Source organism: Equus przewalskii, chromosome 6 (genome assembly GCF_037783145.1).
Source record: "Equus przewalskii isolate Varuska chromosome 6, EquPr2, whole genome shotgun sequence".
Lineage (NCBI taxonomy): Eukaryota > Metazoa > Chordata > Mammalia > Perissodactyla > Equidae > Equus > Equus przewalskii.
Genome location: NC_091836.1, coordinates 2,613,450 through 2,628,544, shown reverse-complemented (window position 1 = coordinate 2,628,544; position 15,095 = coordinate 2,613,450). Strand labels below are relative to the sequence as shown.

General features: G+C 64.2%; 1 protein-coding gene across 3 annotated transcripts in view; it reads left to right on the top strand.

The window, feature by feature from the left end:
* Positions 1–14,250, top strand: part of PIP5K1C (phosphatidylinositol-4-phosphate 5-kinase type 1 gamma) — a 48,544-nt gene extending 34,294 nt beyond the window's left edge. The window contains exons 11-19 of one of the 3 annotated variants that reach the window (XM_070622573.1): positions 852–936; positions 2,491–2,652; positions 3,332–3,470; positions 3,923–3,955; positions 4,589–4,693; positions 7,031–7,151; positions 8,470–8,547; positions 10,948–11,031; positions 11,313–14,250. In XM_070622573.1, coding sequence (XP_070478674.1) covers positions 852–936; positions 2,491–2,652; positions 3,332–3,470; positions 3,923–3,955; positions 4,589–4,693; positions 7,031–7,151; positions 8,470–8,547; positions 10,948–11,031; positions 11,313–11,315 — 810 coding nt within the window. In that variant the 3' untranslated portion in view covers positions 11,316–14,250. The remainder of the gene's footprint in view (positions 1–851; positions 937–2,490; positions 2,653–3,331; positions 3,471–3,922; positions 3,956–4,588; positions 4,694–7,030; positions 7,152–8,469; positions 8,548–10,947; positions 11,032–11,312) is intronic. The other 2 variants (XM_070622574.1, XM_070622575.1) reach the window with 2 other exon arrangements.
* Positions 14,251–15,095: the final 845 nt, after the last annotated feature.

Below are 15,095 nucleotides of genomic sequence, written 5' to 3'. Positions count from 1 at the left end.
GACATTTGTGGCTGTCCACAGGGCCTGGGGGAGACTGGGTCCTCGGGAACACGGAGTCTCCACCTTGGGGTCCCAGCATTCATTGAGCACTGACTGTGTGCTGGGCTCCCCGCCTTACACAGATTCCCATCATTGCAGCCCATTGAGCACAGCAGTCCCGTCTGCGGTGGCACAGACAGAACAGAAGCCCCCGGCGGCGAGCGCTGGGCCGGGCCGGGCTGCCTGGCCCTGGGGAGCCGCTTCCGTCGCTGCGGCCGCCGGGCTCTGCCGTGGGGCCAGCGCGGCTGTGTGCCAGTAAAACTTGACTCAGCGAGCGGCCGCCGGCCATGCTGTGCCAACTCTGGCTTCAGAGAGCCTCTCTGTTTCTTTATTTTGATATTATTCACTTCTTTGAATAACTTTTTATTCACACGGTTCAAGAAATTAAAAATTCGGATGGGTTTATAATAAAGAACCTTTCTTGGGGCTGGCCCCGTGGCCGAGTGGTTAAGTTCACGCGCTCTGCTGCAGGCGGCCCAGTGTTTCGTTGGTTCGAATCCTGGGCGCGGACATGGCACTGCTCATCAAGCCACGCTGAGGCAGCGTCCCACATGCCACAACTAGAAGGACCCACAACCAAGAATATACAACTATGTACCGGGGCGCTTTGGGGAGAAAAAGGAAAAAATAAAATCTTTAAAAAAAAAAAAACACCTTTCTCTCATGGCCTCCCTATCCCTGGTCCTGACCCTTGGGCCCCTCCGGGAAGCCCCGTGCCAGGGACCCATCTCCCCTCCACACAGCGGTATCCTGGGCTCCCTGCGGCACACGGGGTGCTGGGTGCCCGGCGCTCACACCCCCTCCCTTCCCAGGACACCGTCTCCGTGCACCGGCCCAGCTTCTACGCCGAGCGCTTCTTCAAGTTCATGAGCAACACAGTCTTTCGGAAGAATTCCTGTGAGTTGCCTGGGCCTTTGAGGGGAGGCATCAGGGGCTGTGTGGGAGGATTGGGGGCGGCCGAGAGCAGGGTGCACCCGAGCTCCCCGTCCTGCCACTCGGGCAGCCTGGCCTCGGCCCAGAGAGCAGGGGATCAGGGCGCCGCCCCACATGGGCGCAGCACAGGGCCTAGCCTGCTGTCCTGGCCCTGCCTTGTCCTGGCTGTGTGATCTCGGGCCAGTGACGCCCCTCTCCGTGCCTCAGTTTCCCCATCTGTACAGAGCCGTGAGGTGAGATGTGTTTACACATGGCAAGTGGGCCTGGCCCAGCACAGTGCTCAGTTGGCGAGACTGCCTGCACCTCTCGCCATCGGCAAGGCAACACAGCCTCAGTGGGCACCAGGGTGGCTGGTCATCCGCCAGCCCGGGCGCCATCCGGGAGGGCACAGGGTGATCGTGTTGGCCCCGCCTGTGGGTGCCCTCGGGAGGCCCCATGTCTATCTGGGCCTCTAGAGTCCTGGACCCCGGGCCGGGCTCCCAGTGCTGCCTGAGAGGGTCTTTCTCCCCACGGGTCTGTCGTCTGCCCTCCCCCTCGCCCCCAAAAGGCAGGGTGCTGGTCGGCCTCGTCACTGTGTCCCCAGCATCCAGCCCGGGCCTGGCACACAGCACGTGCTCACTGAGTGTCTCTGGGCACAGCAGCAGCCTTAGTGTGCACCTCACTCTCCGGGGCTCACTCTCCTGCCTGGGCCAGCCGGTGTAGCCCCAGCCACTGGGAGCCAGCTCACGGTGCCTGTGCAGCCCCGCCCTGTGTGACACCTGCAGGTGGCGTGGCTGACCGTGGTTAGAATATTCACACCGTGGAAACAGGCAAACACCACCAATCCAGCATGTGTCCCCGGAAAGCCGGCTGTCAGCCATGCCCGACACATCCCTTCCTGGAAGGGTGTCATTCTCATGGAGGCCTGGGGAGGGTGCTGGCTCCAGGAGCAGACGGCTGTGCACAAGGCAGCCTGAGTGTCTGCCGTGTGCCGGGAGCTGGGCTGGCCCTCCTGGGGGCAGAGGTCACAAGAGTGGGAGAGCACGGGGCTGGGCTGGGTGTGGAGGGCATTAGGGACGGGGTCCACCTACCTTGCCTGCCCCCATCCTTGCAGACGAGGACACCAGGGCCCAGAGAGGCTGAGCCAGGTTCCCCAGGCCCCACAGCCTGAATTGAGCCAGGTCCTTGGCGCTGAGCCCACCCTGCCCAAGGCCCTCGGTTTCCCCGTCTGAAAGTGGGGGTCCCGGCAGGGTGGGCTGTGACAAAGTGGGTGAGGCCCCAAGCGCTGGCGGCTGCTGCTCCTGCTGTTTCTAGGGGCCCGAGGTGGGGGCCAGGTGCCACAGCTCATCCATCTCTGTCGGTGGGCAGGCCGGGGTCCCAGGGGCTCCCGGGGCCAAGCCACGTGGGCAGCAGGCAGGGCCACCCCCTCATAGAGCATCTCCTGGGGCCCCTGGGCTTCCATGCAGAGGCGGACCCAGGCGGGGGGCCCTGCCTGGGTGTCACCGCACCAGCTGAGCGCCACCCGCCCTCCCTCCGCAGCCCTGAAGTCGTCGCCGTCCAGGAAGGGCCGCGGCGCCCTGCTGGCCGTCAAGCCTCCGGGGCCCACAGCGGCCTTCTCGGCCAGCCAGATCCCCAGTGAGCGCGAGGACGCCCCATACGACCTGCGGGGCGCCCGAAGCTACCCCACGCTGGAGGACGAAGGTGACCAGCAGGAGTGGTGCATTCGGGACGGGGGCGGGGGGTGCCACTGGGGACGGCGCCGTCCTGGGGGGCTGAGAAGGGAGGGCGCAGGGAGCAAGAGGGCAGTCCAGGGTGAGGACGGGGACCCTGAAGCTGGCCTGACCAGGTGGGAGGGGCTGGATCACAGTCAGCCCCCCCAGTCCAAGATCTGCAGCCACCCAGGGAGGGGGAGGGAGGAGCAGCTGGGACTGAAGGTGCCCCCCGGGGAGGTGACGGCTCCAGTCACATCACTGCAGGTGTGCAGAGACCTGGAGGGTCGCTCCCAGCTCCTAGGGCCAGCGATTCCAGGCAGGGAGGGGTGGGGGAATACCATCAGGGAAGGGAGAAGCAGCATGCAAAGGCCCTGGGGCAGAACATGGAGGAGGCCCGTGCGGCTGGAGCAGAGTGTGCAGGGGGAGAGGGAGGAGGGGAGGGTGGGGGACACAGGGCAGGCAGGGGTTTGGGTTTTAGTTTGAGAGCAGTGGGAAGCTATTGGAAGGCCCTCTTAAAGCTCCCAGGGAGAACGGAGTGTGGGGTGGCAGGTGGGAGCAGGAGGCGTGGGTGGTGGGGGGTGAGCGGAGCTGCAGATGGAGCCGGGAGTCCTCGCAGGGCGGCCGTGGGGGCCTGGCTCCCGCAGGTGCCCACCACCTCGTCCCCACAGGCCGGCCCGACCTCCTGCCCTGCACGCCGCCTTCTTTTGAGGAGGCCACCACCGCCTCCATCGCCACGACCCTGTCGTCCACGTCCCTGTCCATCCCGGAGCGGTCCCCCTCGGAGACATCGGAGCAGCCTCGGTACAGGTGTGCCGACAGAGGTGTCTCCCTGTGCGCACACGGCCCCCCCCCCCCCCCCGCCGCGTCCACCTCCTGCACTCATCCCCCTCCACGCGCCCCCTACCCCCGTGCACCTCCCCCCCCGTGCACCTCCCCCTGTGTGCATCCCTCTCCACGCGCGCCCCCTCCTCTGCGTTCATCCCCCGCCTCCACGCGCCCCCTCCTCCGCGTGCCCCCCTCGCGTCCACCTCCTCCCTGCACTCATCCCCCTCCGCGCGCCCCCTCCCCCGCGCGCAGCCCCCCTTCGCGCCCCTCTTCCGTGCACATCCCCCTCCTCTGCGTGCATCCCCCGCTTCATGCCCTCTTCCCCCGCGCACCCCGCCTCGCGCGCATCCCCCTCCGCGCACCCACTCTGGGTGTGTCCCCGGGAGGAGGGGCGGGGCCTCCCTCACCTGCTCCGCTTGTTTGCATCTCTGCAGGCGGCGCACACAGTCCTCGGGACAGGATGGCCGGTGAGCTGAGACCCCAGACCGCCCTGCGCAGCCCCCTCCACTTCCCCACCCCGGCGCTTCTCTCTGACACCAGGTCGTTCCCCACTGTGTGACCAGTAACACGACTGTCGACTGCCGGGAACAGGGGTTGCTTTCCCTAATTAGTTTTCCGGGGGAAATTCCTGCCGGTTGAAAACAGGTCGTGGCCTGAAGCATCTGGTGGAAAGTGCGTCCCCGCCAGTCCAGCACCCGCTCGAGGGCAGGACCTTTCCGCCCTCGCGTGCTGTGGTCCAGAGGGACTGCATGCTGGCCTGGCAGAATGTTCCGGCCCGCGTACATCAGAACCCCGGAACCAGCCCACCCCCTAGTGCAGGCCCCAGGCAGGCCCATCCGCCCCCAGAAGGGGGGGCAGGAGCCAGACCACCGGTCACTCGTTATGCCCCAGCCGGTCCCAGAGCCGCAGGTGGGCGGTCAGTTGCTGCGCGCTCGCAGCCCAGGCAGGCGTTGCAGCCGGAGGGACAGGCAGGGCTGGGCCCGCTCGCGGCCCCGGTCGAGTGGCACTCGGTGCAGGCTCCCAGCTTCCCGCCGCGAGTGACAGCCGAGGTGCTCCCGGGAATGGAGGGAAACTGAAGCGTGGCTTCCGGTTGCCTCCAGACCCCAGGAGGAGGCGCACGCGGAGGAGGACCTGCAGCAGATCACGGTGCAGGTGGAGCCCGCGTGCAGCGTGGAGATCGTGGTCCCCAAGGAGGAGGATGCGGGGTGAGTGACCCTGGACGCCACTGTCCCATGGCCGGTTCCTGCACGGGACCCCTGCTCTGATTCCATTGGTCGAGGGAGGTCACATGACTGGCTGGCAGCAAGGCAGGCTGGGAAATGTAGTCCGCCTCAGGAGCAGGGGCTAGGCGTCAAGGCTTCTGGTGCTGGGTGTTGGGGTGTCAGAAGGACAGAGGTCCCCGCACAGGAGGTCCGGGGGGCGTCGTAGGACCCCTGGTGGTCCCTCTCTGTAGCTCTTGGCCTCCCGTGGCTGGCAGGAGGGTCATGTCATTACCCGTGCTTGCAAAGACCCTCTCGTTGACCTGGTCCACGGCCTCCTGTTGTGCTTTGTTTTCATTTCATTTGCTGTAACTTGCCAGTAATTGCTTCTTTCTAGATCTTTCTGCTTTGTTTTCTGCCTGTTTCCTCTTTTCCAGTGTAGGTTGAGTGCCTGAGTTCCCCCTTTTTTTCCTTTAATGTTGAGGTGCTGAAGATAATGCATTTTCCTCTGCGCACTGCTTTTGCTGTGTCCCCTGGGTCTTTTTTTTTCCCCCGCTTGGGTATAGAAAGTTGAATCTTTATTATTTCTTATTTTATTTTTGTTTGTTTATTTATTTTTTTGGCGAGGAAGATTGGCCCTGAACTACCATCTGTTGCCAGTCTTCCTCTCTTTTTTTTTCCTTCCCAAAGCCCCAGCGCATAGCTGTATATCTTAGTTGTAGGTCACTCTAGTTCCTCCTGTGGGATGCCGCTACAGCGTGGCTTGATGAGCAGTGCCATGTCCACGCCCAGGATCAAAACTGGTGAACCTGGCTGCCAAAGCGGAGCGGGCAAACTTAACCTCTCTGCCACGGGTGGGCCCCTCCCTGGGTCTTAATGTGAAGCTGGCATCCGTGTGGGTACTTAGTGATCTCTTTTCATTTCCCCTTTGACGTAAGGCAGTGGCTTTCAACCATCTGGGGGCAACTCTGCCCCCCAGGGTACTAGGCGATGTCTGGGGACATCTGTGGTTGTCACCACTGGGGGTGCTCCTGGCATCGAGTGGGTGGGGCCAGGGATGCAGCTCAACCCCGCCAGTGCCCAGCTCGGCCCCCCCAGAGGATAGCCCGGCCCTGATGTCAGCAGTGCTGAGGGGGGACCCTGGACTGTCTTATTTATGAGTCTCTCTCAACTTCTGAGCTTTTAAGGATTTTTTTCTTTACCTTTTTAGTGCGTATTTTCAATTTTATTAGATTTTGAGTTGAAGAAAGTGGCCTAAAAAATGTATTTTTTAAAAAAAAAACGGATTAAAGTCTTGGTGGTCAGGTATACATCTGTTCTGTCTGATGTCCCTGGACAAGGGGGAGAGACGTGCGTTCTCTGCCAGGGGTGGAAGTTCCCTGCAGCCTGTTCTTTCGCCCCTGCTGACAGGAGTCAGTCGGTTCCTTTATGTCCGTCCTTATGTCTCATGTTTGGTCTGTTTAATTCCGTAATTGCATTGTTGTCAAATTTGTCTTGACTTTCTTGTAATCATTGCTTTATGCGTTTCTTAGAATTTCTGTTCTGTTTCAAGAGACCTTACTCAGCCATGACGGCACACATTCCCCGGCCGTGCTTTGCCACAAAGAGTTTCTTTCACACACTCACGTGCACACACGCCGGTTCCTGCCACTGTCGGCCTTTTTCCTTAGTCTGGCGGTGTGAAGTGCCCCTCAGCCTCTCCCAGGAGTACAGCGTGACCCCCGGCGTGGCTGGAGGGCAGGTCCTGCCCAGTTAGAGATGTTCCATCACCTCAGACCTTGTCATGTTGTTCTCGAGACGAAAATCACACGCCGGTCACGTTCTTTGCCTCTCTGAGCCTCAGTTTCCTCATCTGTCACATGGGACGGCAGCAGCCCCCCCGCCCCAATGGACATTCCGTCAGTTAATTCACGCAAGGCTCTTGAACAGGTCTCAGTCGCAGCAAGTACTCGATGAAGACGGGTTCTGACCCCACGGTGGGGGTGCCGTGCGTCCCCACTTTACAGATGGGGAAACTGAGGCTCAAGGAGGAATGTGATCTCCAGGGTGGCACAGCGTGAGTGGTGAGGCAGGATCTGCCCCCGGGGTGTGCGCCTGAGCAGAGCGCAGGCTAGAGCCTCGCCTGGTGGCGGGTGTGCCCAGCGGTCCCTGGGTCCGGGCAGTGTTGGGGTTCCGTTTGCCTTGCGTGTAGACAGGAGTGTATCAGGATACGCCGCCATAGCCAGGCTTCCCGAGTCTCATCTCTGGGATGAGGGAGGGAGGGAGGGTCCGGGCATGGGCAGGGGGAGTCGGTACTGTCCCCAGCTCTGCCCCAGGATGCCCGTGTCCTGCCTGTGTCCCCAGCGTGGAGGCTGGCCCAGCCTGCGCCTCTGCCGCCGTCGAAGCGGAGACCGCCAGCCAGGCCTCGGAGCCCGCCAGCCAGGCCTCGGACGAGGAGGACGCGCCCGCCACGGACATCTACTTCGTAAGTCCCCCGGGCCCCCAACCAGACACACTCACACATGCACACACACTCACACGCCACACACATGGACATATTGCACAGACGCAATCACATGTGTGTGCGTGTGCTTAGACGAAGGCACTCACGCTGACACATCACATGCACATGCTGGCACGTTCAGGCGCACGTGTGTGCTCAGCCGTCAACACTGACGTCCATGTCCTGCATGGCTACCGGCGTGCTCACAGTGTGCTCTCGCACGCTCACACCTGCACACGCTCACACCTGCACATGGTCACACTCACATGCTGTGGGAGCACCCCACCCCGTGCCAGCCAGGCCAGGCCATCACGAGACCCCAAACAGCCCCGGCCCCCCTCCCTAGGCCTTGTGGCCATGCCTGGCCGCAGCCAGCCCAGGTCCCTGGGAGACACCTGGAGTGCCCAGTGCTCAGCCCCCGGGGAGGCCCAGGCTGGGTCCATGGGCGGCCGGGCCAGTGTGATGGGCTGTGTGACATACGTCTGCTCCCACTGGGTTGTGACTGTAGCTGGGGGGCTTGTCCTGGAGGACAGCGCACTGAGGGCCAGGTGGGCGTCACGCTGCCAACTGCATGGGCCGGGGACACAGCTGCTGCTGGATGGGTGGGGTCTGTCGGAGCAGGACGGGGTCTGCCCCAGGGACCTGGGACCTCCCTCCAGAGTGGGGGCCACATGCCTCCCGCAGGCACATGGGTGAGATGAGCCGGGACCCCAGGGGAGGCAGGTGCGGGGCGACCAGAGAGCCCACTGAGTCTGGTCCAGTGGCCCCCGACAGAGGGTCCTGGGGCGCATCCCTGGGGGGCCCTGCTCAGGGGTCAGATGGTCCTGGTTACAACAGAGAGGGCCAGATGCTGCAGCCCAGCGGCCATCCTCTTCCAGCCCCCCAGGAAGGAGAGCCGGCCGGGGCCCCACCATCGCTAACTGACACCTCCCCGCTCTCTGTCTCGGGCCGGTGCTGCCAGGTTGCGGGGCCCCTGGCTTGGAGAAGTAACAGGGCCCCATATGCACGTCCCCCTCGGTGTCAACTCCCCGTCCCTGGGGCTTGGTTCGTGTCCTGGCCTCTGGATGGGTGTGTGAGGGGCTGGGGGGGGTGGCTGTGTCCTGTCATGTGCGCCTGGTCCTGATCCCTACGAGGGCGGCTGGGCCCCACGGGCGGCAGAGGACGTAGCGCCCACCGTGGGACCCCACCGCCCCAGACCCGCCCCCGCTTGGCCCCCTGCCCACCCAGCGCCCTCCGCCTTCCACCCGCTCCTGTCGCCTCATCCTCTGCTGTCTCCTTCCTCCCCGCCGCCCGCCGCCAGTTCAGCGATGGGAGGTACTGGATTTACTCTCCGCGGCGTCGCCGTCTGCGGGCCGTGACGCTGAGCTCCTCGGGGACTGTAAGTGACCGCCACAGGCCTCCAGGGAGCCCAGCCCCGCCCGCGCCCTGAGAGGGGCCTCGGGGAAGGCGGCCGTGCGGGCGCGTCCCACGGGGATGTCACTGAGTCCCCTCTGAGGCCTGCAGGCGCTCAACCGGGGGCAGGGGGCCCAGCCTGGCCACGGGGGGGGGTCACATATGACCCCCAGCCCCGGGCCACCTCCCCTCGTCCCCACTCTCCTGAGACGGGGACGTGTCAGGCGGACACTCGTCCCACGTCAGACCTGGCTGCTGAGGGCTCCTCAGGGCCCTCTGCCCTGCTGAAGGGACAGGCACACGGGTCAGTGAGGGGTCGAGAGCCGGGCTCCTACTGCAGGAGACAGGGCCTGGGCTCCCCACGCTTGTTTCACACATGGAGAAATCGAGGCCTCGGCTCCCCAGGGAGCTCCTGAAAGAGCATGGTTTAGACAAAATCTTGGGCCCAAACCCCCAGTCGGCCCTGTGTCCAGGGGACAGTTGTCGACCCAGTGTGCTCAGGACGCTACATGGATAGCCTGTAGTGATAGCACTGTCACTGCCTCCTGTTATCATCATGAGCAGTAAATGCACAGCCCAGAGAGGTCAGGGAGCCTGCCTAGAGCCACACAGCACAGGAAAAGGCAGAACGGGGGAAGACCTGCAGTGAGAGCCTGTCTTCGAGGCAAGGCCCATCAGCAAACCCTTTTGGGCGTCACTGGGTGTCAGGCGCTGCCGAGCAGCCCAGGAAGTGGGGACCACGGCCCCAGCGCCCCCATGCTCTGTCCAGCAGAGACGGGGGACCACACCCCGGAAGTGATCTGGAGCAGGGGCCACATGGTGGCCCCAGGGGCCATGGAGGGTGGGGAGCAGTTTGCAAGGCGGTCTGGAGAGGGGTCGGCAGATCTTGAGCGACACCTTGGGTGTGCAGGCACAAGATGGGGGCACGGTCTGGGGAGGGGCGCCGTGGACGCAGGAGCGGGCAGGCTGGCCGGGAGGAGGGGAGCCGCGAGACAAAGGCTGGACCCTGAGGCCCGCAGACGGGTCACCGCAGGATCACCATGGGCTCTGGGTCCCTCCCTCCTGCAGGCCCGGCTCTTACAGGGCTCGTTGGGGCCTCCCGCTGTCCCACCTCTGAGCCCCACGGGCCGCTGGCCCGGCATCAAGCACATGCAGTGGCCACCCTGGGCTGGGCGCTGGGCACAGGCGGCCCCCCAGACGGTGGGCAGAACAGGTGGGCCCTGTGCTGGGGTCTCGTCCTGCTGCTCCATGGTGAACGTGCGAGTCCATTCGCAGAGGGACACAGTCCTCCTGGTGTGCGGCCCGGGGCTGAGCACGAGGCTTGAACGAGCTCTCCTGGGGGCCCATGTGGCCCTGGGGGCCTGGCCTGTGAGGGCAGGAGGGGTCGGGTGGAGCGGGCCCAGGGAGCCCGAGGCCCGGAGAGGCCGCGGGAGCCAAGAGCCGGGGCGGGTCCCCCGAGAGCACAGCGGCCACGGCGGGCGCTTCTTCCCGGGCTGTGCAGACACCAGCTGTGCAGAGGCGAGGCTGGTCGTGTAACCGTGACCGGACAGGGGCGGTCTGGGGGGTGCTGGCTGTGGCCGTCATGGGTTTAGGGGCCAAGGGATGCTCAGGGGATGTGGCCAGGGCAGGTATGTGCCCAGGCCCCTCTCCAGGCAGAGGCCGGCCAGCTAGGGCAGTGGTCCCCAGGCTGAGGGGGTGGAGGGGGAGCCCCCAGGACGCCGCCAGGGCCCGGGAGGGTCTCGGGAGGGACAGGGTGGGTCTGGAGGAACGTGCGTCCTCCCCACAGTTTCACCCAGGCTCAGGGCGGCCCCTCAGCGGCCAGACCCGGTTCTGCCTGTCCCAGGCCTGGACCTGGGTCCCTGCTGCACCCGCGTCCCAGGACAGCGTCCCCGGGCTCTTGGAGGGGGTGGGGAGGCCTCTGCTGCTGGCTCCCTCGGTGGCCTGTGCCTCGGTCTCCCCTGAGCAAGTCGTGAAAGGTCTCCAGGCCATGGAGAGATGGGCTCCATCCCCCACCCAGGACACCCTGGGAGGGTCCCAAGGGTCCTGCCCCAGTAGGATCCGCGGGGCCGGGGTGTCCCCGTGGGCGGAGTGGGCAGTGGGGAGAGAGGACGGCAGAGGAGGCCCGGCCCCTGCCCCTCCTGCCACGCTGCGCCTGCCCTGCTGTGACTCCCGGCTTCCTGCCGCCACCTGCTCGGCCGCAGACCCGTCCCCGCCCGCCGCACCGGGCGCTGGGTGGGCACAGGTCCCGTCGGGAGAGGCCGCCGCCCACTGTCCGCATCGGGTCCGCCTCTTTTATTTCTGTTTCTTCCTTCTCCCTCTGCCTCTCGCCTCCTCGCACCCTGCTCTTCTTCTGCGCCCTTCCTGCACGCGCCCGCCCGCCCTGCAGCCCACCGACGAGAGGAGCTGGGTGTACTCCCCGCTCCACTATAGCGCCCCGGCCCGCCCGGCCTCCGACGGCGAGAGCGACACAGTAAGTGCGCCAGCCCGGCCCCCACCCCGGGCCTCGGCCACAGAGGGCCCAAGAGCCCGGCCCCCAGACACCCCAGGGACAGAAACTGAGGGGAAACTGAGGCCTGGGGCGGGAGGGGCAGGCCAGCCCGTGGCTCCACGGGGTAAGTATCCTGGGGCCTGTATCTGGCCCTCTGGGCACGAGGGGACCCTGGCCTGAGCATCGGCGCAGGGCCAGGCCCGGCGGGTGGGGGTCCGGCCCCCTGTGCGCCCGCCCTCAGCCGCCCCTCTTGTCTCCTGCAGTAACTTCCGTGCAGCCGCCCACCAGAGCCGAGCGCCCGCTGCTGCCCTGGCCGTTCAGAGGCGCCGCCTGCCCAGCCCCCGCCGCCCAGCCCCGCGGGACCTCGGCCCCCCGCGCCCTCCCCCGACGGCGGCCTGGCACTCCACTGCAGGGCGACCGGGCGAGCGCCCCGGCCAGCAACTCCCTGCGCCTGTGATACTGTGACCCCTGAGCTCCCGGTTCTATTTATTCTGGGCCCTTCCTCTCCGCACAGACGCAGCACACGTGTGTTTTTTTTTCTAAAAAAGAAAAAAAAAGAAAAAAAAACCCAGCAGAAAAACAAGGAATCCATTCCACTGCACTTTTGGGTCTTCGCTGTGCTTGCATGTGTCCCGCGAGGGAACGGGCCCGTTGGCGTGGGGACCTGCGCCTGGCGGCCTGGCCGCCCTGGCTGAGTCCGTGCTCCTACTCTCGGCCGGCCCGGTCCCCTCTCTCCGTCTTGGACAGAGCGCCTCGGAGGGAAGGGCCACCAAGTCCCCGCTGGTGCCAGGCCCACCGCGCACGGCAGGCGCTCTCGCTCAGGCGTGCAGCCGGGCGCCGGACATCCGTCCTTGGGGATGGCTGACCAGTGGCCTGAGGACAGCCCTCCACCCTTCCCGCCACCCTCACCTCCCACGTGACCTGTGAGCAGGGATCCCAGGAGGCGACTGGAATCGCCAGGTGGACGCCCGGCCGCCCCCTCTCGGTGGAGCTGGAGGCTGTGGACTTCTTTCTCCTGCCAGCGTGGCCCTCTCGGGATCCAGAAGACAGGGCCCAAGGGACAGAGGTGGCGGCTGGCCCTCAGCTCGGGACACGCGGCTTCCAGAGCACTCGTGTCCTGGAGCCTGACCCCCTCGGCCAGGCCACCCGGCCCCAAGGGCCAGATCCCTCACCAGTAGGCGCTCGCCCCAGGACCAGGTGGACGTCCTCTCTTTATTAAGCGATGGCAATGCCTATGCTGATTGAAGGATAGGAAAAGAAATGCCTCATGAAAACCTTTTTTTTTTTTGGTTTGGCATCTTCAGCAAGGACAGCGCCACTGGGCCCAGAGACCCGCGGGGTGGCCACCAGGGGACCCCCCCCTGTGTCCCACACAGCTCTGCAGAGCCTCCCGCCCCCACGCCTTCCTGAGGGGTGACATGTCGGGATGGTGCTCCCTGCCCACTTGGCGCACGTGGGAGGAGCTGGGAGCCGGCTCGGAGCGGAAGCCGCACCTTCTGGAAGAATTTCTCCCCAGCCCTCGTCTCCCTGATGGAGCCTGAGACAGCTGGAGGAGCCACCGAGCCAGGAATTCGATTTCTCGAGTGCGTTGCAGGCCCTGCCACTCCGTCCTGCCGTGTGGGTGCCTCCTCATCTCCCCTCGTGCAGCCGGCTCCGTGCGCCCGGAGGGAACCTGGTGGCCTGGCTGTGCCCAGGACCCTCCCCGTGCTGTCGGCAGGGGCGGCACCCCGGCGCTGAGCGGGGCCCTGGGGACCCTCAGGGGACCCATCAAAGCAAGCCTGCAGGTGTCCCGGCTGGAAACAAAGCGACATCCTCTTCCTCCTGCCTGGGGAGCCTTTGTCCGGACCGGGGGCGTCCTGCCTGGATTTCAGACAGCGCCAGGCCACATGCCATGCATCGCCAGTCCATCCCTGTCCCGCTGCCCACTGACAGGGAGCCAGGCTAAGCGGGCAGAGGTCTGAAGGCACATGAATCTGGCAGACTAACGGGGATGGCTGTGTCACCACAAGCGGACATTGGAGTCCCCACCCAGGGGCCGGGCGCCCGAGACATCGTGAGCCCGTGGGGATGACCGGAGCAGCGGGCACACTCCGGAGCGGAAGGCCCCGCGTCCAGGGCGTGCTCAGCCACCCAGAGCTCGAGGAGCGAGGAGGGGAGCCGCCCTGTGGCCATCAGGCCCGCTGTCCGTGCCAGGCCCCTCGGGCTTTCCCAAGCAAATCACAGAACTAGCCCGAACTAGCACGCCGGCCGGATGCTGGCTTGTGGGAGAGCTTCGCAGACCTCCTGGAGGTCGTGACGTTCCTCTTTCTGTGTTAAGTCATGAGGAGGCCGTTGGAGACCTGTTTGTGTTGGCTGCATCCCTCGGCCCCTTTCAGAAAACTGTTACACGGATGCTCAGCTGTCCGCAGGCTGTGCCGACCGGGGGCGCTGGCCTGGTCTTCTGGGGTGGGAGCGGGAAGGCAAGACCCTATTTATAATGTGTAGTGAACTCCTGGCCTTCCGCAGACCCCCGGCGGGGATGGCCCTGGACCCACCCAGCTGTCACCCCCCCCCCCCACTGGACACCCCATTCCCTCCTGGCTCGTCCCCCATGGCTGCTGTTGCGGGGCAGCTGGGCAGCGTCTGACCGCTGTACCGCGAAGACAGAAGGCGTTTTCTGAGACTGACAAAGTGGAACCTTCCGTTGTCCCCTGCCAGCCTGTGTCCTCTGCCTCCTCTCGTCCCCGTCTCTCCACCACCTGGCTCAGTGCAATATTCCCGTCCCCCGGGGGGCGGGGGGCGGTCCCTTGCCATGGTCCTGTCGCCACAGCCCCTCGGTCCCCACCCAGAATGAATGAGCGCCCTCTGGTGGTCCAGTTGCATCGCCTGTCCCCCGTCCCCCATCTCCCCCCACCCCCCAATCTCGTTTTTATGGCCGAACTGATTTCGAAACACAACAAAACCTGCAAACCTTGTGTGTCTTAATTCTCACCGGGGGTCCGTGTGCTCAGCCCCCGTGGTCTGGTGTGTGACAATCGGGAGCGCGGCCTCCTCGGGCACAGGATGCCGTCTCGCTCAAACCCAGAGCCCTGGGCCCCTCTGTAACCATGCAGCCTCTGCTGGCCCCGAGTAACACTCGTATGCAGCCCCGGACCCCATCCCTGCCGCCCCTCCCTCTTTTTACGTTCAAGAGATCTCTAATAAACCGGATAATAAGCATCAGCCACCTCCCTCTGCCTCTGTCTGCGGTCGGGGGTCCCACTGGGAGTTTAAGGACTGATGTTGACCGAGAGCAGAAAGAAACCTTAGTAAGAATTAACGGCAACGACAGGACCCAAATGCCTCAACAGCTGTGGCCTTCAGCTTTCAGCTCAGCCCAGAAAACTTTTAAAAGCTTCTGACATCAGTGCAGCCCGGCTCAAAGCAACAAACACTCCCCAGAGTTTGTGTTTGTCCTGCCAAAGTCGCTCAGGTTGAGTAATGCGTGGACCCCTTTTAAGGGGAAAGTATTTCTCCCAACTTGAGAAACACGGCACAGAGTCAGGTCCTGTCTGTAAGCGAGCCTCTGCAAATGCAGTCGTAATCGCAGATGCAGACGCAGAACGGCACCGCTCATTTATAAACCAGATGCGCAGATGATCTGGAACGTGCCTGCCTTCTGTTCAAAGATTAGTATTCAAATACCCACAGATGGGTCTGCAGTTTGAGAGTCACAAGCCAGGCCCCCATCATGTCACGTTTGGAGCCATCCCATCGCCAGGGCAACCCACATCCCATGACAATCAGGGGTCATTAGCAGGGGTGGCTGGGCATGGTCTGACGTTTCCTTTGGAAAGTTCGCCGCCACCCCCACCTTGTGCCTTGGCGCCAAGCAGAAGCAGAGCATACAAAGCCAGCATTTGGGGTGGGGTATGAAGTTGTTTTTTAAGACAAACATTTAAAGAGTTAGCTTAAATTAAAACATTGAGTACCATCCTCTAGGGTGGGCTGGGGGAGCTCAGAGCAGGACTTGAGTCCTTCAGATCTCCAGGCCACCAGGCCTGTGCCCTGTGGTCCATCCTTTTCAC